This window comes from Egretta garzetta, unplaced genomic scaffold (genome assembly GCF_000687185.1).
Source record: "Egretta garzetta isolate BGI_Z169 unplaced genomic scaffold, ASM68718v1 scaffold351, whole genome shotgun sequence".
NCBI lineage: Eukaryota > Metazoa > Chordata > Aves > Pelecaniformes > Ardeidae > Egretta > Egretta garzetta.
The window spans coordinates 432524-459565 of record NW_009258489.1 but is presented as its reverse complement, the minus strand read 5'-3'; the positions used below and the strand labels follow the sequence as shown (position 1 = coordinate 459565).

The following is a 27042-nucleotide window of genomic DNA, read 5'->3' as shown; positions in this document are numbered from 1 at the left end:
GGAGAGTTTTACCTTTAATCATTCAGTGTTTTAGTTTGCAGTTGCCAATAAGGCATCCATAGACAGTTTACGGTTTTCTTTTCTAAATTCAGAATATTTTCTCTTTTCTTTGGGTCTTTCTAGCAGCAGCAGAAGTAAAATTTTTACTTTTGTGCAAATGTGGGACTTTACAAACTGAGTGAATTAGAAGTAAGGCAATGTGGTTGGTTGTCTTTGAAACTGAAACTATTAGTTTTGAATTTTCAAGTGTTACATACTGAATATTGAAACACCTGCTGTATTAAAAGCAGATGCCTCTCTTTTTTTCTGATCAAAATACCCACAAATCCCATTTATTTTTGTCGTTTAGATTATGGCAATGTAGAGTTGCATTCAGCATTCTTCGATAATTGAACACATATGTACACCTTCTTAATTTTATGAAGTGTGGCTATGATTTTTACAATTAGATTTCTTCAGGAAAATATACCGCTGTGGATTACTATGATGCTGTGACTGTAATATTGTGAATCATTTTCCTAACTGTTAATGGCTAAAGTAGTAAAGATTATTAGTGATTCTATAATAGCAATTCTATAATAGTGATTCTATTCTATTCTATTCTGTTCTGTTCTATTTTATGCTGTTCTCTTCTGATTGTAGTCCCATAGTTCTGGAGGAATGTATTACTAGATGATACAAGATGCTGTATGGGGAAGTCAGAGGTTTTGGCAAGCAGATGAGAGGTGATTCTGTAAAAGTAAGAAGTAGCGTGGGATTGTGGGATGTGCACTTCTTATTTCTCCTAAATTGCAGTAGGAAAGTAGTTAATATAACTGGCAGTGGTTATTGCTTATGCTTCAGATTTAATGTCCAGTTGAGATTAATTAGAAGGTTTCTCAGAACAGCGAGATCCTGGAGCACTATCTTAATTGCCATTGGGAGAGGAAAAGGTTTCTGAAGGTGTAGCTATAGCCTGATCGATGCTTTTGGAAAACTTTACATGGCCTGGTTGTAGGCAATAATGTGGAACCAAATTCAACAACCTGCGAGGTCCCTTCCAATCTCAAATAGCTGTGCTGCGACTTGTGTGTAGATTCAGGAAAGCATCACTAGCAGATTACCTAATGACTCAGTTGGCAGCTGCAAGTTTTTTGCTCATTTTAAAGGTTAAATGAAGTTAATTAATGATATCAGGCCAAAGCTTTATGCTCACTTTTGGTGCCTGCAGCCATGGAATTGTCGATCTAAGATGCTCAGACCTCAGCCCAGTGCATCTATTGGTAAAATGTAAACTTCAGATGTATACTTCATGAAGTGCTTACATTTCTTGGGTAAATGTTTACCAGTCTAGTATTTTTTTAACATTTTGAGACAAAATACATTCTGTAGAGCCTGCGTGGTTATTTACTGCCAACTCTAGGGAGTTAATTTTAAATGGCTGATTTGCAAGACAGATTTAATTTTGAAGTTATTGGTTTGATTTTAGGAATACTGGTGTTTGAAGGAGTGAGTAGAAATAGGGGGAAACGTAGGCATAAAATGATGTGAAAGAGTTAATTAATTCTTTAGTGAGTAATAGCTTGAGGTTTAGGGAGATTTATGTTTTTTGAACAGATGTTAAAATTCCTGGAAATATTTTGTATAGTGTATGTTCTGTGTCTCCTAGTACACATAGTGTGTTTTAGGGAATGTAGATTTCCTTCCATTTTGGAAATGTTTCCAGTAGGTCAATGCCTGCCATGTATGTGGAGTACTGTTCCCTTGGAACTGAATTTCTCTGGTCTTGCATCTTCTGACCCTTGATAAACACACAAGTTATCTACACCCATACTGTGTGACGAGCTTCTGAAATTTCAGAGTGCAATATGAAACAGAAGTGCTGCGTGGCTACAACAAGCAGCTCTGAATAAGTTCTTGTATTTGCTATCTGATTAAATCTATTTATTTTGTGTAAAAGTAGCTTATCTTAGGGTCTGGTCAGCAAATTGCAAGCAATCTTAAAACAGTGTGTGGTGAGCAGACCCTTTCAGCTGGGAATTGCTACCCCTTAGCTACAGCAGGAGAGCTGACCAAATGCATTGGTCCAGGTTGTTGGCATGTGAAGTAAAGAGATAGATAAATCCAAACTTTCAGCTGCGATGTTTCATCTGAGAGGGTTGCTTTTTCTAGAACGTTAATTCAATTGCTTTGTGATCATTGGACCATATTCTTGGTTTGTGACGTTAGGAGTATCTAAATGAAGGGGGCGATGTATGAATGTAACAGCGATGTTTCTTATTTTAAGGAAATGGTAGGAACATTAAAGGGCTTTCTGCTTTGTCTATATTTTTATTACTTACATTAAAGTTAAGGAGAATTTGACATAACAAAAGATGTTTATGAACTTCAGGTCAGATCTTGGTTAAGTCTCTAAAAGGTCTAGAATAACTTCAAATGATGTTTATATCACATTGTTCAGAAATTGTATTATAAGAGTCTCATCACATTATTACACTACAAATTGGAAATGTTCTGGAAATATTAGAGAGATTTTTGAAATACAGTGTACTTGCTTTTTCTCATATCCTTTGTGCGCTTCAAAACTGAAGAAAATTAATTTTGAGACTGATGCAATTAGTCTGCTGTGTCATGTCATTTCATCTGATTAAGTGGAGAATTTCTGTGATCAGTTGGCTGAATCCCACACATGCTTACAAAAGCAGCATACACATTTAAAATATACTAATTTGTGTCTTACTCATTTCAAAAAAAGGGCTTTATGTAGGCAGGGTTCAGTCTGCAGTGGAAAGGTTTGGATCAGCGAATCATTTTTTGACTAAAAATATTTGCCTGATAAAAATATCCCTAGCTGTTACTGTTCTCACACTTTCCATATAATAATTATTCCTATTGGTAAGCTTATTTCATGCTGAAGGCTTCAGTTCAGCAATGTACTTAAAGTCATGCATGACTTGCATCATATTGGATCATTCCCTCTATTTTAAAGACATCATTCATGTGCTTGAATCAGACACACGTTGAAGTACCTTGTTGAGTTAGTGCCTATGTGGAAATTGTTTTTCTCCTCACCATAATCAAATTTGTAACTGGAAATGCCCTTGTATAGATGTTTTTTAACTTTTTTTTTTTTTTTCTGAATTGTGCCACCATCAGTTGTTGCTTACTTTAATATTGTGGGTTTGCAGCTATCCAGACAATTGAATGATTTTGTGTTCATCTTCACAGTAATTATATGCCTCTCAACCGCCTTTTCAGTTTACGTGTGAAATTAGCATTTAGCCAACATTGTCACTGTTTAAAAAAAAGCAATGCAAAGCCTGGTTGTCCAGAGAATTAGTCCCAATTTAATGTGATTAGATACAAATTTATATGCACTGTTATATGAGGTGTAGCATAAATTTTAAAGCGTAACTTTTATCTATATGCATAGCTATTTAGATAGGTATTTACCTTCTGTTCTGTATTTTGATATTTTTCAGACAAGTATAAAAGAAGGATTACTACTGAAGCAAACCAGTTCTTTTCAGAGGTGGAAAAAGCGTTATTTCAAACTTCGAGGTCGTACCCTTTACTATGCTAAGGATTCAAAGGTAATTCCATGCTATTAGTGTCTAATGCCATACACCTGTAACTTCAATTATGTTTAGATTTATAAGTGCAATAGTAATAACAATAATTATTATTGTTATTATTATTTAATAATTTGTTAGTGTTTTGTTAAAAACCTGCTGTATATAAGGGGTAGCATGATAAACTAACTTTAACTCAGGAAGACTGTTGATTTCTCTTGATTTTTTTTGATGAAGTTTATCACAGTTATTTTAACCTTTTTGACTATTCAGACAAATAATAAATTAATCTTAAAGAGTTGTACGTTTTTTTCAGGGGTGGCTCTCAGGCAGTCAAATCTAATATTAAAAAAAAAAAAAGTAAAAATTTGATAATGCTCAGAAGTTATCCCTCAAACTGAATTCCATTAAAACTCTTCTAGTCTGATGCCCATATTGCCATTAAAGAGTTGGAAATGGTTACGTGAAATCAAGATAGGATGATTTTCTGCCAGTACTGATATATAAGGGAAAAAGATGTTTCCCATCAATTGAAATTTTCGGTGGGAAAATTGGGGGTGGGCAGAAGGGAATACTTGTCTTCTTTCTCAAAGGCATTTCCTCCTTCCCCCTCAGAGCTGGGACCGAGAGCATTTTGGCTTGTTGGCCTGGCTCAGATTGTGCTATTCCATAGCGGTCGGCATTACTTTTCTTCACCCTGCAGGGTTGCAGCAACTCATGGGAGCTGTAGGTGAGGTGCTTCAGGTATCTGCCATCTTCTATGGCCTAGTCTTCTCAATAAAACTATTACTAAGGCGTGGAGACCTCTCTTTCTAGCACTATGCGACTATAATTGCATGGTGCACAGTTGTGTGTCTGTGATGAATCAAGGAAAGCATCATCTCTCCAGGGAGCCCAGCACTGAAGTACCTCTGTTGTCACACTTCTCTGCACGTGGTGCTACCACAAGCAGTTTATATAAAGACTTGATAAACATGGCAGATAAGAGCTCTGAGAATGGCAATGTCATCTGTGCCATAAAGATGAGAAAAGGAGGTGTAATGAGTAGACAATTGTACAAATACTCTGTAACGTTAAATCCAGACATGCTGAAACTCCCCCAACATTGATTGTCCTTCCCATGGCATGGAAGAGGAAGAACATGGTATGGCTAAAAAAAAGAGGGAGGCATTTTTGTTGGTCTTCCTTTCTGTGCTTCACAACTCATCATGAGTTTCACAGAACCTAATTAATCCTTTGTCAGAGGCTGGGGTGTTTAAAGAAATATATTTCTCTTGCTGGAACATCAGATAAAGGAGTGGAAGGGATCTCTTCAGACCCTTGAGCTCTGTTTTCTTGTATGGATACCATATCATAGATTCCCCTTCATGAATGTAGAGCTCCATCCTAAAACTGGTTAATTCATATTTTACTAAATGTGAATCTATTTCCTCTGACACCACATTTATGCTATATAGTAGACACCCCAAAGCTGCATTTATTTAATAAAAACATCTTTAAAAGAGATTTTAAAGCAATACATGTTTTTGGAGCCACTTCTTTATGCTCTCATGTACCACTGAGATAGCAAGTAGGACTGTGTTTAGGGGTCACATAGGAAGTTTTATCACACCATCAGTGTTTTCTATTTTTTCACTACTTTTTTTCCTATTTTTATTTTCCAATTGGAACAGAGACAAGGAAATGAAAGCACAGACTGTAAGCACACCGGAAAGTGGACTCAGACTATATTTAATGTTTTTATATTCTTTTCCATTCACAGTCTCTAATATTTGATGAAGTTGACCTGTCAGATGCCAGCGTAGCTGAATCAAGCACAAAAAATGTCAACAACAGCTTCACGGTATGGAACCATTATAATAATTATAATTATAATACTGGTCTGGAAAGCTGTGAATAGACTGGTACTGAGAAAATCAAGAATCCTCGGAATTGCTTCTTATTTTCCTCTATTTGGAAATGAAATGTCCTTTATTTAGAAATGTTATATCAGAACACTATCACATCAGCTGTTGATAATTTTGCTTCTGTGATTGTTTTTTTAGCAGAAATTAGAATGTTAGATAACAGTTGCTTCAAGAGATGATGATACAAGGCATTCAAAATTTAGTAAGATTGAGTATTAGTACTTCGTTAGTACTTATTAGTACAGCTTGGTTTTATGCTATAGTTTGAGGTGACATGCTGAATGGATTCAAACTTAATTGTGTTATTGTTTTAATTTCTTATAATAACATTTTTGGGTTTCTGTCATATTTAAGTGTATTTTATTTTTTTCACTGCCGATCATATCCCTGTATGTTTCCAAGTCACGTGGAAAAGCTGTCTTCACAGTCATACCTTGGTTCTGATACTGGTACAAGAAACAAAAGTGTGTTCCTAAATCCCTATTTCTGTAAGTTCACAAGTGTGCTTTACACACAAGTTTTGCCATTTATTGCTCAACTGCTTTGTTGGAACTAAATGATACTGTCTGACACAGTTCCTCTGCTGATTCTTAACCTCTGGAAAAGTAAATTTTTTGAACAAGAACTAGCTACAAGGAAGAACGTGGGTAATGTTGTCCTTCCAGAGGTCTTGAGTTCTCCCGCTGACTGCAATGGCATAATTTTTCTTAACTTGCAAATCCCGTTATTCCTTATTAAAATTTTGATGTTCCTTTTTTCTGAGGATTTTAATTTCACAGATGGTCTATGTTACCAGTGTTGGTTATTCTTCTCCAAGCCATTCCAACTCAAGCCTCCTGAAAGCTTCATCAAGTCTTCCTTGCTGTGGTACCTCCCAGGCAGCTACTGAAGTAGTCAGAGGACTTCAGTGTCATGTTTGCGTTGGCCTGGACAGTCCAACGTGTTATGTCAGTCTAAGTTTCTTTTCTAACTAAGAATGCAATTAAAAAGACTACTTTGACAGAAGGTCTCAGATGAGGAGGTGGCTGTGTGAGGTGCCAGCTTGCCTTTTGAAAAGATTCTTTCTGTTGCCTGGAAGCTCTGCTTCTGCCTTATTTCTGGCCAGAAGTAAAGCTGTCATGCAGTCATCAGGATAGCTGAGGAATAATGAGACATACAAAGATGATGAGCTGAGGATTGCAGTGGTCGTGACTGTGACTTGCCGTTCAAGACAGGATAAAAGGCTCAGCATCCCCTAAAGACCCAAACTTCCTTCACTGTAGCCTCCTCCATTACAAGAAAATTAAGAAAACTCTGGCTCTAATGTTACTACTGATCACTGAATCATGACATAAGACATTCATCTAGAGATCTGGGTAGACCAGAGAGCTGGGCAATCACCACTGTGTGAAATTTAACAAGAGCAAGTGCTAGATTCTCCACCAGAGATGTGGTGATCCTGGTTATATGTACAAACTGGGGGACGGAAGACTGGAGAGCAGCCCCACAGAAAGAGATCTGGGTGTTTGGGTAGATGGCAAATTGAATATGAGTCAACAGTGTGCCCTGACAGCCAAAAAGGCCAACCATGGACCTGGGTACATCAAGCACAGCATAACTAGCCAGTCAAGGGAGGTGATTGTCCCATGCTACACTGCACTGGTGCAGCCCCATCCCGAGTACTACGTGCAGTTTTGGGTGCCTCGATATAAGAAGGACATCAAATTATTAGAGTGTGTCCAGAGAAGGGCAGCCAAGATGGTGAAAGGTCTCGAGGGCAAGACTTACAAGGAGCAGCTGAGGTCACTGGCCTTGGAGAAGAAAAGGCTGAGGGTTGACCTCATCACAGTCTATAACTTCCTCAAGGGGGACAGTGGAGGGAGAGGTGCTGATCTCCTCTCTCTGGTGACCAGCGATAGGACATGAGGGAATTGAATGAAGCTATGCCAGGGCTGGAAGTTAGGAAAAAGTTCTTCACTGAGAGGGTGGTCGGGCACTGGAACAGGCCCCCCATGGAAGTGGTCATGGCACCAAGCCTGTCAGAGTTCAAGGAGCATCTGGACAATGCTCTTAGTCATATGGTTTTGGTTTAGGTAGTCCTATGAGGAGCAGGGAGTTGAACGCGATGATTCTTATGGGTCTGTACCAACTTCAGATATTCTGTGATTCTGTCACCTTGGTGTAATTATTTTGTGCGAAGAGTGGCATGTTTTGGGGTGGGGTTTTTTCCCTTTTTTTTTTTTTTTTTGCTTACAACTTGGTGTTTAGGTATCCTTTATATACCTTTAGGCCCAGTCAGTATCTCATTCTTCACCAAAGACATGTTTTGTATCTCGTATCAAGACTCAAGACTTCTGGGGAAGATGGTAGTGAAAAAAGAAATCTCAGGGGCTACAGCTTTAACAGCTTTGGAGACACTATTTATTTTCATGTCCTGGGTAATTTAGGGCAAACAGTGTTTTCTCTAAAGAGTCTTCAAATTAATTTTGAAAAATTATTTTGATTTATAGCTCTCCTGAACTGAAGTGTCATCTGATTTGACTGTGAAATATGGTAATAGTCATCATCTTGCTTAATTTTTTGGCTTCTTTCTTTGTGTTTGCCTAACCGAGTCTCCCAGCAGCACAGCGCAGTGGAATAAGACATCTCTGGCCTTGCCTGCACTAGTTTGGAGTCGGGGGGTGGGATGGGTAGTTAGCTTTCCAGCAATACTTCTTATAAATAAAAAGAAACATTTCTTTTTGCTTTTTTTCTCTTCCCTCTTAAAAGAGATAATCCAGACTTTCTTAAAATGGCTTATTTTTTTCTTTCTCTTCTAAGGGCTCTGTTAGCATTCTCTTTGTTAAAAAAGCCAAAATTAAATCCTTAACTTCAGCTTTCTCTACTTAATGTACTCCTCTGGTTTCTCTGTCCCATTAGAGAATATTTTTAACACAAACTGATGTAGATGGAATATCTACCAAATGACCATTTTTCCAGGAAAGCACCTTTAAAAATTTACATTAATTTATTTTTTTTTTTTTTTACAAGTCCTTTTATCATTTCACTCAAATCCCACCTCCCCTCCCCTCAATCTCTCACCCCCAGCTTTTCAAAGTTACTGGTTTGCCTTCTTTTGCCCTTTCTAGTTTCTCTGTTTGGAGACAGAGGTGTGCATGTCAAGATTTTCCATGTTCTTTTTTTGGATAAAACTCAAGTCCTAAAATTAGTCATAACACACAGATTTAAGGTTGAGTTTATTTGTAATGCGCGTGCTTGCAGAATATTTTCTGTAACTAAATATCGGTGTTTATTCACCAGAATTACTTTTCCTTTCTTACTACAAACAAATTGAGGTTAAGGGGAAAGTTGAGATAAATAAATACCTGCTAATTAAAATGTGAAGCTGCTAAACTTAAACCAGCTCATCTGTTTCAGTTTTTTCTTTATTGCTGTTGATACTTTTTTTTCAATGAACGACCAACTCATTTCTAGCAAATAGTTCCCAGTGCACATGCTTGCACTAGTGTGCCTTGTAATAGATTATAGACATTCTGTAGTTCTGAGCATCCTCATCTAGAGGCTATTAAATAGAGGAAAAAGTGTCCCTTGACTTCAGAGTCTTTATATGAGGCTCTCAAGGCCAGATTCTTCCTACTTGCTTGTTTGGTACCACTCTCCTAAGTCTGTGGGAAGAGAGAGAAGAGGTTCAGGAAGCCAGTTCAGCCCATCAAAGATGTGCATCACCCTCTCCATCAGCCACATCAGGAGCCCACGGGGGCTTTTGCTTACCCCACACCTGCAGTTCAGTGGCATGGGTGGGCGCTGCATCCTCGTAACAGTGTTGGGTACTCTGCTGAATGCTTTTTCCACAGTGCTTTCTTCTGCCTCAGAGGATGGCTTACGTTCTCTCAGCATAACCTGAGGAGTGTAGTTGCACAGCATGTTACCTCTTTGGGGAGACTTTGGGTCTCTCATCCTTATTGCACGCCAGCAGATGGGACAATGACCAACTCTGCTGAGAGTTCCTTATCTGTTTTGGTTTGTAGGGGTGGCTTGTTGAGATCCCAAGCGTGTTTAGAAAAATCTCTTTATTGTTCTCAAAACAAGACTTGGGACTGAATGAGGCCGAATAATGCTCTCCAGCATGCAAGCATGGGCATGTAGAATGTCGGTGGCATGCTCTTGTTCTAATAGGAATAAGACATAGGATTTTTAAATACTGCAATGATTATTGAAAAGGCATATTCAATTAACGAAGTTCCTCAAGGCAACAAAGGTGATAATGAATTGTGATTTTAAAAGAGATTTTGACAGGCTAGCTTTTGGCTTAGGTTTCTACCTCTGCCTTGCTTTTGATGATGAAGAACTGATACACATTGATGAGGGAAAAATCTGTAGATGTTAACCATGCCGCCTTCCAGTCATTGAGCCACATGGATGTATAAAATGCCGTGGGTTATTATAAATCTGTCCTAGAGTCTCATGTAAAATGCACAGGCATCATGTGGCAGCACCTGTATTTAACCTATCTAAACTGATGTTTGAAACATTTAATTCAGTTTTGGATTTTTTATGATAAATGTGAAGGAAAATAATGATTTTAAGGTAGAAATATTGGCTTTGAGGCATTACTTCATATAGCTGGCTTTAGACATTTGATTTGGGTTAGGCCAACTTCTACTGCATCTAAGAATTGCACAAAGCCACGGACACTCAATTTCTTACTATATGTATATTCAGAAAAGTGAAAATCCTGGGTAGGTCAATTCTGTTACCTAGTTGCATCTGAGAGTAACGGAGGAAATAATTTCATTGTTGTTCTGGAAGGTACCCTCCAGGAGTATGAGGATTAACATACTAGAGGAGACTCAGGATGGGGATTCAGCTTGCCCTAACTTCAGTGTGGGACTCAATGATAGGTTTATAGACCCCTAAATTTAGGTATCTAGGATAAGATAAATAGCTTTTCAGAGTAGATTCCTGTAATTGCTCTATTCAGTACAGACTCTGCTGATTATTAACTGTCCCTTAGCTACGATGGGAGCTTTGTCATCTAAGGCGCCTAAAATGTAGACACCTGCTTTCAGCTTTCTGAATCAGTTGCTGAATCAAGTACTTTTTGTTGAGTATCCATCTTCTGAAAGTGGTCATCTTGAGAGGGAGGAAGCTGCAGTAGGCAGATCTGCTGTCCTGGAAAACCTACTGCAATTCTTAGTAGTTAGAAATGGGCTGGAAATGAGACTTTGTATTTCTGCCAATAACATTGATTACTAGGATTCTGGGTATGCTTCCAAAAATGTCTAATACCATAAATTTTTGCTGATTTCTTGGTTTTAGTGATGCTATAGACCATATAGACCGTAGAGTCTAATTATTTACTCTGTGGAAAAATACTTCATTGGAGAACTCTTAATGTGCTGGGCTTTAATTAAGTATTCTCCCCTAGTGTTATGAGGCAAAGGCAACAGAAACATATAAACTGTCTGTTCTTTATTTTACATTTTTTATTACCTCTTTTTGATTTTTCCAAGGTAAATAATCTTTATAAACATTTTTCCATGTTCTTACCTATTGTTGCTGTTCTTCTGACTATAATTCTGAAACATCATCTTGTAAGTGAGGTGACCAGTTTGGCACTGAGGGAGCACAAGTTACAGATATTTGGGACTATCCTCTAAATTAACGCTCATTTACATTCCTTACGGATCCCACATTTTGTCTGTTTTCTGCAGCAGCAACACATTATGCAGTTTTTTTTATCCTCTGTAATGATACTAAGATCCTTTTCCTGTTAATTTAGAGCTGTCCATAATTCATAAATACTTCTGTGCTTCTGTGGTTTTTCTCTGGTGTGTATTTCTTTGTTTTTACTAACACTAAACTTTTTCAAGTTGCTGTACTGTCTGTTTAATACCTTGCTTTGCTCCCTCTGAAATGCCTTGGTGATCAAGTGGGGAAACTAAGTAAACAAAATTTTGTGCTGTCTGCAAATGTTCCCATATCACTACTTTACACTTCTCTTCCAGTTAAAAAATTTCTCTTACAAAATTTTGCAAGAGAAGAAGATGCCTATTAACTATTAATCTTTTCCCATATTAAAAATTCCTATTATTCCTTCCTACTTTTTTAATGTCCCTTAGCTTTTCATCTCATTGCATGATCGAGATGTAAAAATAATTGGTCTTTTCAGTTCAATCACTGAACTACAGATAACTATGGGGTCAACCTGATGATTTAACTTTTTTGAACAGAAGTACTTGATTTAGTTCAAATTAGAGGGATTAAATTTTGTTCTAAAGTATTTTTTTTTATATTGTAGAAAGAAAAAAACCAAAACATGAATGGCATTTCATTGAAGTTAGCCCCTGAATGTAATTCTGTTACAAAAATTAAAGTTTTTTTTTTTTTCCCTGATTTCCACTTTTTTGGTCAGACTCATCAGTTCACTTTGACCTGAAAGCAGAGGGTTCTGCTTAATATGTTTTTAAAGAAAAAAAACTTTATCCAGTTTTATGCAATTTCCTTGATATTCTGTAGATTTGGATAGATTTTGAAAAACTAAACATTTATGTTTGCTGATTTTCGTTCAACCTATTATTTTCAGATGGTTAGGTATTTTTTATAGGTTAGTGAGGCCAAATACTCCATTGGAGCAACTCTGCTTCAACTGTGGTTAAAATTTACATTGTTTTCCTCCAGTTTATATTGTTTTCTTCCAGAACTCTGATTACCCTATTTCCTATCCATATTTCTGAATGTAGTGTATCCTACATCTTGGCTGGGGATGTAAAGTTTACTGGCATATAATTTGTGTGGAACAAGCTTAAAGCATAAACCGATTCTTTTCATCTTTGAATCCTCCTGTACAGCCACTGTTTTTAATGGGAGGTTGCCCAGCTGTACTGGAAACTCAATTCTTGCGATTCGTCAACATTTCAAGTTGAGTATTACGAGTGGGCCTGAAGGCATATTACTTTTTAGCAGTTGATTTCAGCCCTGCTGCTCCTGACATCAGTCAGCTCTCTGCTCATTGCTGAGATTAGCTGCTTCTAATTGATTTTAGGAAATTAACTTTTAATATTCACCATGGGCTTGGGAAACAGAATGCATTGCCAGACTTTTGCAGTATGTTGGAGAGAGTGTTAATTTCTTAGACTCGGACATATTTTGTTTCCTTTCTTGCCACACAGATTTTTTCAGAATTGTTACTGAGACTTTTCTTCAGGGACTACAAGAACTTCAGGGAATGTGAGAACTGCTTAACCTTCCCCAAGCCACATCGAGAGGAAATAAGAAGAGCCTTTTCCCAAAGGAGTTTAAAACCTTTCATCTTTGGGTTTGGGCTCCCCAGTCTTCTGTCTTTTTGAATATCAGAGACAAAGAGAGATAGTCCCAAAGCTGGGAATAATTGTCCTAATACTGTTTTTTTTTCCTATTTAAATAATCTAATGTCAGTTCAGTTTTATTACAGAGTCTTGATTTGCCCAAAGTTCAGGGTCTGATGTTTTATTTAAGTGCAGAAAAGCTTATGGATGCCAATGGAGGCATTTCTCTGATGCCATCCCGCTTGTTTACAAAATCCAGTTTCCTGCAGTTTGGTCTCAGTAGACATCAGATGATGGTTTCTTTACTCATAGCCTCAAGCCTCTTTCGACACTATTCTACCTCAGTCTGGTTTTTTTCTGAGTGCCACTCACCTAAAGGTTGCACTGACCTTTTCTGGGCTTTGTGCTGCTTCTTTTTCACTGTCTGTCTTATTTCTGTAGTTTGGTGAAATCATCTTGCTCCTTCTGTGTTGGGAGGCTGCTGGGATCATGGGGTCAGCAACCACCTTCAAAGATTTGGCTTGTTCCAGACTTGGGGTGGTTTCCCCTGGTTTCAGCGATTGCTAAGCAAACTTTTTTCACTGCCTTGTTCTTACCCTGGATGATTAAACTTTCTGGTTTGCTCTGTAGGAATACTCTGGAATGCAGCTATCTGCATTTTTTTTCTTTGTGAAAAACATATTTTGAGTAAATTTCTACATATATTCTCTGTTGATGTTCCCTTGAAGGGACACTCTTGCTTGACTTCTCCCTTTAATAAACCACAGGGACAGGAAAGGAATGGATTTGTGTTTGGAAACATGTTTCTGTTTTCTGATGAATTTACATAAACCAAATTTCAAATAGCTTACCCATTAAATTTACTTAACTGAACGCAGTGTGAACACTCTTTAGCCTGCATGAACCTCTGCCATAGGTGTATCTTAACTACACACTAATTTTAATTATAGTAATGATAATAGTGATCCAGGTATTGATAATGAGCTTATGTTACTATTTTGAAATCATTTTTGTGAAGGAAGACAAAAGAAAGATCAGTGAAGTGCTATGTACTGTGTGTGGTGCTATCCTTAAGATTCGTCTCAGCATACTTTATGTCAGATTTATCCTTCGCATGTACAATAATTTCCTGGGTACACTTTGAAATTTCCTGCTAATAGTATATACTGATGATGGTGGGTGTTCAAACACATTTGTAGATGTCTTTGCTTTAAAGTGCCTTCCTCTCTGAGCTGACTCCTGCTCCCAGCAATATTGCATTTTAAATTTTGCCCTTGGTGTTACCAGAAGAGTCAGTGCGTGGCACCATTTCAAGATGGGGGAATGGCATACCCAGATGTTCCCTGTGCCCTGTTTGCAGTCTAGCACAGGATTGACAGAGGTCCTGGAGTGACACTCATTAAGATCTCGCGGCCTCTTGTTATCTCCAGGAGGTAGAAATGGCTGGAAACAGCTCAAGTTGCTGTGCTGGCCTCATCAGCGTGACTCAGCTTTGCACAGGTAGCTACCTCTTGGGATGGATTTAGTTTTTCCCTAGTTGTGAACTATCTGCTGTTTCATACAGATGCTGATTAGCCTCTAAATGATGAAGGCTTTTTGATGCTCCCAGCCTGAGCAATGCCCAAACCACAGAAAGAGAGGGGAAGTGCTTTGTATTCCATTTTGTTCAATTTTCCACTCAGGTTTTTTTTTTTTTCCTGTGTTCAGGCAGCTTCGAAACAAAACAAAAACTGAAATAGCAAATTAATATGCTGAGGAAAAAAAAATATACAAAAGCAATTAGTGTGCACTTGTGATGCACTTAGGGTTTTTTCTTCCATTTAGCATTTGCTCATTTTCCCCCACCCTCTGACAGTGACAAAAAAAACCGTAATGAAGCTGAGAGCTCTTGAGTAGCTTTGGGTGTGTCTTTCAAGTTTTAAGCTCCTTATCTGTGAGTTGATGCACTGTCTCCCTTTCCCATTGTGGGCTATATTGTACATTTTCGTACTAGTTACATTTGCCTGGAGCTTGTTTTCCACAGATTTCGAGCTTAAGCAGAAATTTTTTGAAAACAGCTTACAGAAAATGTCTCTTTTTCTTCCCTTAGTTTTCTAAGAGTTTCTTTAATTTGTGAAACACAATAAGAAGACTTGCATAGAAGTAAATGCATTAAAAATGTCTTTTATTTCCTTGTCTGAACTCACAGTATAGCACTGGTGAAGCAGTTGGGGTGGCTGGAGGACAAGCACTGAGGATTGCCAGATTTCGTTCTTTCCGCAGTTTTACACTTACCTGTTCTCTGATGTTTTTTTCTCTTCTTGCTTTAAAAGTGGTTAAAATACCTGGAGAAACTTTAAAAAGTATTCCTCAGTGCAGTTCCTATATACTAAATAATTTTATAAACAAAGCCATTGGTGTAAACTTTGAATACATTTCCTGCTTCTAGTGAACAAGGATCCCTGGCTTCAAGCAGCTGGATCATGTTTGAACAGGCATCTGTTATTACAGGCAAAAAACATAGTCACTTGCTGCTTTATTTTATATAAAATTTCACCTAATGCCATTAAATATATAACTAAATGCTTTCCTTTAAGCACAGAAGCCATCCCATCTGATAGATGAGTAATGAGCTGGTGAAGCTGGAGCTCAGGGCACAGCAGTGAGAAGTAACATGCTTAACAAATCTTTATGTAAGGACTTTAAGGAAACATGCAGGCCTTGAACTATATGTATCAGCTTCTAGTTTACATTTACAAGAATGGGGTTTTTTGTTTTGTTAAATTTAAATAGTGATTTAAGATAAACTCCTAATTCTTCAGTCCAAATTCATGAAACTTTCCTACCCTGCTTCTTGTAACTGTCTCATTATAAAGTTGTACTTCTGAAGGAATAATATTTTTCTGCTAGCAGTTGCTTGATGTTGGATACATGAGGTCAAATTTGGGGAACTGTAGATTTCTGACGAAGTGACCTTTGCTGGATACTTTTTCCATTTGTTTTACAGTTCGAGGCTGGACATTCCCTAACTGGGTTACTTGATTTACCTGGATTCTGTTTTCATAGAGTGACAGAGTGATTTCAGGGTTGGAAGGGACCTCTGAAGGTCGTCTGGTCCAACACCACTGCTGAAGCAGGGCCACCTAGAGCAGGCTGCCCAGGACCATGTCCAGACAGCTTTTCAATATCTCCAAGGATGGAGACTCCACAACTGCCTTGAGCAACCTGTGCCAGTGCAGTAAAAAAGTGTTTCCTGATGTTCACACAGAGCCTCCTGTGTTTCAGTTTGTGCCTGTCACCTCTTAGCTTGTCACTGGGCACCACTGGAAAGAGCCTGGCTCTGTACTCTGTGCACCCTCCCTTCAGGTATTTACAGTCATAAATAATATGCCCCTGAGCCTTCTCTTCTCCAGGCTAAACAGTTCCAGCTCTCTCAGCCTCTCCTCATATGTCAGATGCTCCAGTCCCTTCATTACCCTTGTGGCCTTTCCCCAGACTGTGTCCAGTATGTCCATGCCTCTCTTGTACTGAGGAGCCCAGAACTGGATCCAGTGCTCCAGGTGTGGCCTCACCAGTGCTGAATAGATGAGCAGGATCACCTCCCTTGATCTGCTGGCAAAACTCCTAATGCAGCCCAGGATACCATTTGCTTTCTTTGCCGCAAGGGCACATTGCTGGCTCATGTTCAATTTGTTGTCCAACAAGACCCCTAGGTCCTTTTTTGCCAAGCTGCTCTCCAGCATGGTGGCCCCCAGCATTCACTGATGCCTGGGGTTGTTCCTCTCCAGGTGCAGGACTTTGGACTTCTTGTTGAACTTTAGGAGGTTCCTATCAGCCCATTTCTTCAGCCTGTCGAGGTCCCTCTGGATGGCATCACAGTCCTCTGGTGTATCAGCCACTCCTCCCAGTTCTGTGTGATCAGCGAACTTGCTGAGGGTGCGCTCTACCCTATCATCATTAATGAAGATGTTATACAGGACTGGACCCAATATTGACCTTTGGTGTACACTGCTAGTTACTTGCCTCTAACTAGACTTTGTGCCACTGATGACCAACTGCTTGGCCCGGCTGTTCAGCCAGTTTTCAGTCTACCTCACAGTCTGCTCATTCAGCCCATGCTTCATCAGCTTCTCTATGAGGATCTTAAGGGATAGTGCTGAAAGCCTTACTGAAGGCAAGGTGGATGAGATCCACCTTTGTCTCTTCATCCACCAAGTCAGTCATTTCATCATACGTTATCAGGTTGGTTAAGCATTACTTTGCCTTGGTGAATCCATGCTAACTACTGCCAATCACTTTCTTGTCCTTCATGTGCCTGGATGTATTCTGGGGGATGCTCCTTCATTTTTGCTAGACGTGGTATAAGGCAAGGCCACCTAAATTACCTGGGCTGGATTCTACTGCAGAGTGAAGCCAGGGTAGACCTTATACCTGTTCGTGTAATGTAACCGCTTTTGTCCTGCTTTTTAGTTAAGCCCACTTGTCCTGGTGTACTGGTGCAGGAGATGCTGTGTGGGACTAACTCTTTTCTTCCCCCTCCTAAGAGTTTTTATCGTGGGGGCCAAAACCACACATTACTTCATTACTTGTGAGCTTGGCAACAGTGAAATAGGAGAAGGCCAGCAAAAAGAGGGAAGCAACATTTTAGTGGAGGAGACAGAGCTAATTGTTCTGATTATAAATTCTGTATTGTACTCAGGCAAATATAATAGCCATTTATTACTCGCCTTGCTTTTAAATCCTCTGCTCCCTCTGTAATTTATACTTTTGCCTGGCTTGGCTCACTTTGAAAAATAATAGTGACGTTTCACCATAAAGCATTAACTACACCTTTGACAGTGACAGTACTGTTATAATTTATTTAGTATCCTGAATCCAAGGAATTAAAGTACTGTAGAAAGCTGCCCAACTGTTAGCACTGTGATTTTTGCAGACAAGTTCTGGTAGGTATGGGAGCATCAATGACCCCATCAGCATCAGTCTACTCCCACCACTGTGATGGAGGTGCATTCATCCATCACATTCATATGGACCCACCTGCATGCGGACAGGGAAATGAAGGGGCAGACAGAAAGCAAGGGAGGCATAACAACGTGTTATCTCGGTATTTGCCACAATTCACTCGCCAATGTCTAGAAGCACAGAGAAATTACAAAGCATTAAATCTGTTGCATTCATGCCCCAGGCATCAGGTGCGGTCCTGAAGAGGAGAGGTGGGGGTGGTCTCTCTCCTTATATCACCCTTTCTTCATTAGTTCCAGAAAGATTATTTTAAAAATATCTGTTCAAAGAAAAGGAAAACCATTTCCCCGCCTGTTTCGGATTCTAAGTGATATTTCCACATTACTAAGTCAATTCAAGAACAGCCACACAAAGTGCTATTAGTGTAATGCCTGATAATAGTTTAGAGCAGCAGAAGGTGCCTTAATGCAAATATCATGTTGCAGGAAGTGGGGTGCTTTACAATAGCTGCTGTGTTGCTGCTGAGATGTAGACCATTATTTTCTTGATTAGCAAATGTAGCCTCTGCATTTTTCTTTGAATCAGTAGAGGAAACCAGAAATGTAGCCGCCAAGCTTTGGGAACTGTATTTTCTTATATATTGCTGATATGATAAAATATGCTAGGCTTTAATTGAACTCTATGATTTTATTTTACAGATCCTAAATCTAAACCCATTGGGTTGAAGGCATACAGAATGTTATCAGTAAAGTTAGCCCCTTTGAAAGTGAAAGGTGCTTTCAAATTTACACTGAATTTAATGCCAATTCTATTTCTTTTCAAGATGTTAAGCTTGTTCCTAATAGGTGCTGTCTGAAACAAAAGTTGCGGTAGTGGCCCAAAGCTTGATTGTGTAATTTTCATCGAAATAATTTCCAGATGTGTATGTACATATATATGAGTATACGTATATTTTTAGAAGCCAAATTATCCTAGTGTCAGCATGTGTGAAAATCCCAATTTATGGCAAGACCTATGCGGTGGCAGACTAAAGAATGTCCTCTTGTTCTCTTCTTCACTCCCCACTCAAAAATCCCCCTATTTTTCTGATCAGAAAGGAACATTATCACAGTAATGGGCCATTTTTCTTCCTATCCAGACATTCTTTATTCCGTATGATGTTTTAGGACTTGTGTTGTTTGCCTTCAAGTTTTAAGACTGTATATGCTCACTCTCTCCCTACGCCTACTGCATTAAAAGAATTTTTTATTCCCACTACCTCAATTTCATTACTTTCCAATGTACTGCAGTATCTGGCTTTGATAACTCTCTCTTCCAAAATCAGCAATGACTCCTTCTTGGCTATTTGACAATGGTGAAAATTTTCAAAGTAACTTAATCTTCTAAATTAAATCTGCTTGATTTATTTATTTTTAAGGCCTTTCATCTGTCTTCATCCTTCTTGATGCGCCTCCTGCTTTGTCAGCTTGTGAACCATTAGCACCTGAGGTCCTCCAAGATTTAAGAGTTTTCTTACTCTTACGTTATCAGAATGGTCTTCCAGTGGTTCCCGTGACACTTCCTTTGTCATGGTGTTATACAATTTCTTCTTGTCTGTTGAGAGTTTAACATATTCAGAGTGATATACAAATAATAATATTTGGGGCAGCAAGCATTAATTTTAAAAAAAAGGTGATATGTAATAGAAGAAAAGATACTGACTTTGGTCGGTAGAAGAAAAGATACAGGACTTTGAATATGACTACATGCAATGAGATAAGATTACTAGTAAAATCCAAATTTACATGGCTGGAAAATAGTTTTAAGGACAATTAAATCCATGTAAATTTTGATTATATACAGGTTCAACTGTCTTTAGTAAATGCACTCTAAACATCCCACTTCAGTTAGTTAATCATAACTTTCTGTAAGCATCCATAAGAAAGCATGACTTCTGTGTAAATGCAAATAAGAAGGTATAGGAAGTGATTCTCAGTTTAGGACAAGCAAGAACAGCGATACTGAGTTAGCATAAAGCTCATAAAACTGTACTGAATCAAAGTAGTATAATAACAGTAGCAGGTACTCAAGAAAGGAGTATAAGGAGCAGAGATTCTTCCTCTTGCATAACTTCCCAGTGTTCGCTCGTTGTTGGATTTTGAGGGCTTGCTAAGTTGAAGGTTTTGGACATTGTGGTTTATAATATATGACGCATCTATTTGTGATGAATTTGTCAAATACCTTTTTAGACATTTACATTTCTGGTCTCTTCGTCATCCTTTGGGAATACTTTTCAAGTCTAAATAATGTGTTACATTTAGGAAAAAAACACTTGTTGTTTGCAAATAATTTCTTTGGTTTTCCTGAGTTCATATGTTACGTGAAATATCTAACAAATAAGAAGAGTAGATCTTCTTCATGATTTTGTAGACTGAAGTAGATGAGAACCTAAACAGACTGCTTAGTTTCTCTTTTTTTTTAAGAAAAATTCCAAGCATTGTTGATATTTTTTGCATATAATGCATTTTGTCTTTCTTCATGCTACCATATACCTTCTTGAAGTTGCTGTTACAAATATGTAAACCAAAGAGAATATGTAGTTTAATCATGTTATAGATGCTATATTTATAAATACGTGTCTTCCAACTTTCCACTTTATTTTTATAACACTAATCATAATTGATTCTACATTCATGTGATCATCTGTATAATTTAACTGTTAAAATGCTCTGAACTTTATGAAGTTTATTATGCTCTGAATTTAATAAGAAGTTGGGATATAGGAATTTCTGGTATGTTTACATGCATTAGTTAGCAAAGCTTGGTGATGTGATTTGGTTGCCAGTACATGGGGGTGTAGTACCTTTTGAGAGGGGCTTTGGTGTCCCACTTGGCTTATTCATAGCTGCTGTTCTGGGTGCTATGGTCTTCTGTCATATTTACCTGCCCTGTGCTGATGCTTTGGATACCAAAGAGCATCTCCATTGGCACTAGATAACTATGTGTGAACAACTGGACTAAGGCCTTGATTTTGGGAGGGGAGAGTGGGGGGACACACAGGGGATTTCTGTGATCAGCAGTATTAAAGACATGAGGAATATAAATAAATATTACTTGAAAAGACCAAGATTGTCAGGAGTCTTCAGCAATGAACGCAGCTGTTGTTGCTTAATGGCATTTCACAACATCTGGTTACAGGTTAGCGTCAGTAATGAGCATGCGAGAAGGATGGATGCAAAGTGCAGAGTTATGGGTGGACTTGTCCTTACTTAATCCGTATTATATATAATAGGAGATAATCTTGTGGGTGTATTTGCCCAAATAAGATTTCTGAGTCCACTGAAACCTGGAAATTCCAGCAGAATGCTGATTGTTGTTGGAGCCAGGGTTATATTATGATTTAATGGCTTTTCTGGGCTTTATTTGATGACCTGGCCTAGAAAAACATTTTGAAGTAATAAAGCGTCTGTTTGGCTCCAAACTAATGAGAGAAGCATTGCTCTTTGCATTAACTGTTCTTTAGGAAGAGCCATGGAGAGCTACTAATAAACCTTATTAAAAAGCTTAAGCAAGATTGAAGGAAATAGAAAACAGAGAAACTATTCAATTCCATGTGAAGTGAGTACATCAAAAAAAAAAAAAAAAAAAAGAAAAAGAAAGCCCACAGGGTTTTTGCCTCCTCTCCATGTGACTTGCAGCTTGCTGCACTTTGGTTACGTTGCCTCTGAGATATGTTAAAGTGCAGCTCAGCTTAATGAAGAAGTGGATAGGACATATCAAGGCTAGAGACTATTTGCGGCAGAGATTGGGTAAGTAAATGCAGCTGTAGATAAGTGTTTACTAATATTGTGCAAATGTTACAATATCTAGCCTGTAGCATTTAAAACAATATTCAGAGCTATCATTTTTCACGGTCCTTTGTTTTACTTAAGTAATTTGCAAGTGTGGGTGGCACATACTATGCAATAGATTTATGCATAAGACTGATAAAGGATTTAATTTTATTTTTCAGGCTTCCTACAACAAACCAAATAACTTCCCTTTAATTTCATGTACTTATTTTGTTTTAAATTCTTTGCTATGTAAGTGACTGCTTCGTCTATTTTAGTGCAGTGCTCAAAATAATTTCAGTGGGAGTTAGCTGATAGTTTCTGGTGCCTTCCTGTTATTTTAATTATTTTTCTACTGGTGAGAGAGAGGGGAAAACAGCTTATACTCTGAACCTCCTAGATACAGCATTTTCAGATTTCTAGAGTCCAACTCCATACCACTGAAAACTCCCCAGCATCAACTTGTTCCAGGAATTCATTCAACCATCCTAGTAGGATATGATTTCAGCTGTTTGCTTTTGTTCTTTGTGTCTTTTTTTAAAGATTTTTATGTGGGTTTATACTGAGTTTTATATAGAAAGTTCTATTTTAATTTTATGAATGTATATATTTGTGTAAATTCAATATCAATATACAAGATAGAGAAATATGATGAAAGCTTTTGATTTTGTTTAAGACTTCCAGGCTTTTGATTTCGATATGTTTTTGTCTCTAGCAGTTCGAATGGACCTTGCTGTTGCTATAATGCTGCTATGAAATAAGATTGCAATCTTAGTCAATTAGTAATTTCCAGAATGGTTGTTTTACCAGTTTCAGTGCCAGCCATTTGAGTATTTAAATCACAGAGCATAGGCAAAGAGCTGAGAAGGAGGAATGATCCATATAGATTGTAAAGACCTCTACCGAAGCATGATTGGGAACTGAAAAAAGGAAAAGCAAACTCCTTTGTTGTTGGTAGTGTATTAAAGAAAATATTTTTAAGCATTTAATATCTTGTGATCTAGGGCGTGTCTTCCTTTTGCATCATCTGGCAGGAAAGAGTACATTAAATATTATAGTCCATCACGATTTTTACTATCTGGACTAATCAGAATGCATTATCTTTTTCAGATAATCACTCCATTTAGGAGGCTAATATTGTGTGCTGAGAACAGAAAAGAAATGGAGGACTGGATAAGCTCTCTGAAGTCTGTTCAGTCCAGAGAACACTATGAGGTAAGTTGACATCCCTCTTGGTGCAACCTGTTCTAGCTCAACAGATCAAGCTACAGGACACAGGACTGGAGTGTTCACCCTCCTTAGTGTGAAAAGTGTGTCTAATGTCAGAGTGAAGCTTCACGTTAAGACCTTTGCTAGCGAAACGAGAGCTTATTATCACACTTTTGTTTAGAAGTTTGGAGGGAGAGCAGGCCAAATACCCTTTGGAAAATACTTCTGCTGAACATTGCATTATCATCCCCTGTAATATGGAACCGTAGGTAATTTCAGTCACCGTAGCTGTGTTCTGTACTTGCAAATTTGTCTTAACTTCTCCTTTACTAGACCGCACAGTTTAATGTGGAACATTTCTCAGGGATGCATAACTGGTACGCCTGCTCCCATGCCCGACCTACCTTCTGTAATGTGTGTAGAGAGAGCCTCTCTGGAGTCACTTCTCACGGCCTGTCTTGTGAAGGTAAAAGAAACACTTTCTTCCCCCTCTTTATAATGCTGTGTATGTAGACAGATGGCTGAAAGTTTAAGACGAGTAATGATTCTGAAAATAATGAGCAAGAAAAAACCCTGAAGGGAGAAATCTATTCACCAGGGTGACTTTCTTCTGGGCAGAGGGACTGCTAAGGATCTGGCTCACCTTTGTGCTCCAGGTGCCTTTTTCTAACTCACCTCAATAAAGTGGTTCCTTCTGCTGCAGTGACCAGTTTGAAATATGCTGGGTGGATGGTTTGCAAGAAAAGATAGGATTTATTTGATTTGCCCATCAAAAATGTGAAACAGAATAGTCTTACTGGTTTGCAGAATCAGCATTCCTCAGGAGGAAAATCATAGTGGTAGTTTCTGCCCTAAATCTATAAAAATTCTTAACACTTTGTTCAGTGCTATGACCTCTTCCCCTCCAATTCGTGTTTGCTCTGTTGCTGCTGCAGTACAGGCAGGACACATGAGGACAGATTTATTGCTTTAAAAATTCTCTCTTGCAGTGAGGGGGTAGAAATGTAGATGCCTTTGCGTTTTGATGGTTCAACAGATGAAATCCAGCACAAAGAAAAAGGAGGTGTCGCTAAGACTTCAGCATTAAGCTTCTCTGGAGAAATTATATTTTGCAAACAAATATTTATAATAAGCCTGAAACAGCATATTTATTTTCTGCTGCAAGTTCTGTGAAAAAGTGCTTGTGTTTTTAGAATCCAGCAGAAAATAAAGCATCTGTGTGACCTTACATTATATATGAAATGTAGAAATATTTATTTACCAAAATAGCTAACTGTCCAGGAAAGAGTTACAGTTACACCATTCAAAACTTGATTTTTTGGATGCATGTTACCCAACTGCAAATGCATTTCTGTTATTGATGCTGTTATTATACTTGAGGTCTGAGCATAATAATGTGTATTAAGGAAATCTTACAAAGGAAACATTAACCCACTGTCCTGAATTGTCCATGCTTTTAATGTAGCTAATGGTGCAGTTGCCAAGGAACGGGATGAACCCGTTTCATAGAAATTAGAGGTAGCATAGTTACTTCCAGCTTTTCTGGTGTATGTTTTCCACTGTGTATAAGTCGTTTGGACAGTTTTAAGGCAATTATGGTATTTTCAATGTCTGATATTGGCAGATGGAAGTATCATGTGCTTAACTAAAATGCAGTTGTATTGCCTGTGTGTACAAATACAGTTATATTTGCTCAGGCAAAGGAAAGGAAAGACTTCTTTCCTTTCATAAAGAATTTATGCTTTCATAAGTTAATATTACAGCTATTTTAAAAGGCTGTTTAGCAAGAGTTATTCTTGCAACATTATCAATGTTAATGTTTGTAGTTTCTATTTTTTCAGTGTCTTATTTTGCTTCTAAGTATGGTTTTAATTTCCAAGGTGTTGGCATTAACTTTACATTAAGGAGGTTTCCTTAATTTCCAGATTTGGATGTTGTCATCTTTTTGCATAACTTATACAAACTAATGCTACATTTATCCACATTTCTGATGCCAGTTGATCTTTCAGCAGTTTTTATGAACGGCTCGTGGAGGTAGTTTGGATTTGCTTTCACTTGTCCACAGTTTCATAAATGTTTATGACCTGGATTAGTTTATATGTAGACACTATGATATTCTTTTATCTATTAATAAGTTTACCTCCTCTTACTTCTTAGCTGCTAGTTTATATCTATTTTCTTTATTTTTTTTACAAGTCTTTTTTTAAAATAAAAGGAGAACTTTAATTATGCATCTAATTTAAAGCATTTGACAGTTGGCTCTTTTACTGGAATACTCATACTTTGTCCCCGATTCTGTATACCTGTAAACCCCATGTTAACCATCCTTAATTTCTTCACCTAAGAAGTGTATTTTGGTTTGATACTACTTTCTTTGAAATGCTTATGGGACTGAGTTTATATTTACTTGCTTCTGCCACGTGCACTTCTAATGCATTTCACCGTCTATCTTTTTTGACTTACCCCATGTTGGCAATATACACTGTTTGAGGAGACGATGTAGGAAGTATGGAGTCTTAAGATTCCCCAGACATGTTCTGTGCTCCTTTTTCTCATTACGTCTTTAAAAAACCTGTTTAAATATTCATGCCTGGCATCTGAAACCTCCAGCACTGCTTTACACTAGGAATCCATTTGTATCTATACTAAATTCAATTATTTGTGTAGTCATTGATCCCAGGCTACTCTATTATGTCTTGTATTGAGAAGCATGAGAGCCTTCTTCTCAAGAGATATTGGAGCTCTTCCTCCTCTCAGTGGTTTGGGTTACTGGCACACCAAGTTATCTTGAAAGTAGCTTAGAGTCTTTGTACTCTCTGTGGTCTGATTCTTTACTGTTAACTGTAGGTAAAAATAAAAATAAATCCCATTGCTGATATTTTGCAGCTTATGATACTTCAGAAGATCAGTCCTGTAATATTTTATTCTCTTAGACCTCCTGGTCTCCAGCAGCACTACACAACTGTTTTTTTCAGCCTGACCATACAACAAGCCTCATTTCTTTCGGAGATAAGATGGGTGCATTCTTTTTTCAGGACATCTTCCCTCCCAGTAGCCTCTGGCAAAGCTTGACCAAATTAATTGCAGGCCATCCTGAAGATACTCCTGTAAGTTTTGTGGAAGCCAGTGTAGGAGAAGAGGGTATATCAATAACTTTGCTAGGGAAAAGTCTGTAGTGTGAACTTGCATCTCTTTAGAAGTCAAAGAATCAATACGTGTATCAAAATGAAGATGTAAATTCGTATCAAACCAGCCTTCATTGTTTCTACTGCTCAAAAAACAATTGACTTTTAAAAAAATTAATCATACACTCCTTTGAGATGCAGTGCTATTCCTTCCACTAGTTCCTTCTTTTGTGTCTTGATAATGTACTTTTCAAATGTTGTCTGTGTGCTATGTTGCTCTAGCTAGCTCTAAAGGACTAACTCCCACAACATTCATCTACGGTCTTTACGAGGACAGAGAAATTATAATTTTTTTTGCCTTGCTTTGGAATTTACTCCAAACTAGCTGAACCAAGTAAGGCTTTTTTTCTTTATGTTCTCTTATTCAGAGTTTAGCTTGCTGTATGCTCAGGAGTCTAAGCCTAAGAAGTTGTAAGGTAAACATAGGGATACACGGAATATTTAGACAAAGAAGCCTAAAGAACTACAGATCATTATCTACTGAAACTCTTTCAAAGCTCTCTAGTCTCAATTACTCTGTTTTAATACCACATTTCTATCCAAGTCATTGCCAGTGGAACACTGCCTTTATGATCATTCTCAAGGATATATTTCTTTATGTAATGTTTTCATTATCATGACCGAATTTTGTTTGTTGAATATCAAATATACCTAATAAGCTAGAGATTGCAGTTTAAATGAGATGCTTTCTCCTGTGATGAATTGCACAAATAAACAATATTGAAAGAACACTTTATGATCATGAAGTCAAGCAACAAGAAAATACTGGGATTATATTGCCTCTGTAAATGCACTTTGTGCACTTGGCCTTTTTTGATTATGATTGGGGTTTTTTGCCTGCAAACCCCTGTTCTTCTTACCTACTGCACAGAGTATTGTACATGGACTACTTAGGTAGTCATTGTCTCCAGGATTTTTGCCACATTTTCTGCACAGGCTGGAGAGTGAATAGTGAATGAAGCAGTCAGGAAGAGAAAGGATGTTCACTGTTAAAGAATTAAGGAATAATAGAAAACTGTGTTCTGTGACTTTGTATCACACTGTGCCCCTCTTTAATCCTGGGGATCACTTGAATAAGATTTTTGATCAAATCAGTAATTGTGTATTGTTTATAATCTGGGACCTGTATCACAGAAATACCGAGTTTTCTATAA

General features: G+C 37.9%; 1 protein-coding gene across 4 annotated transcripts in view; it reads left to right on the top strand.

The window, feature by feature from the left end:
- The first annotated feature begins 3475 nt into the window (after positions 1 to 3475).
- The window catches only part of DGKH (diacylglycerol kinase eta), a 74775-nt gene continuing 51208 nt past the window's right edge, over positions 3476 to 27042 (top strand). For 2 of the 4 annotated variants that reach the window (XM_035900861.1, XM_009645221.2), the window contains exons 1-4: positions 3476 to 3572; positions 5314 to 5394; positions 22605 to 22709; positions 23037 to 23169. In XM_035900861.1, coding sequence (XP_035756754.1) covers positions 22656 to 22709; positions 23037 to 23169 — 187 coding nt within the window. In that variant the 5' untranslated portion in view covers positions 3476 to 3572; positions 5314 to 5394; positions 22605 to 22655. Of the gene's footprint in view, positions 3573 to 5313; positions 5395 to 22604; positions 22710 to 23036; positions 23170 to 27042 lie in introns of those variants that run through there. The other 2 variants (XM_035900853.1, XM_009645229.2) reach the window with 2 other exon arrangements.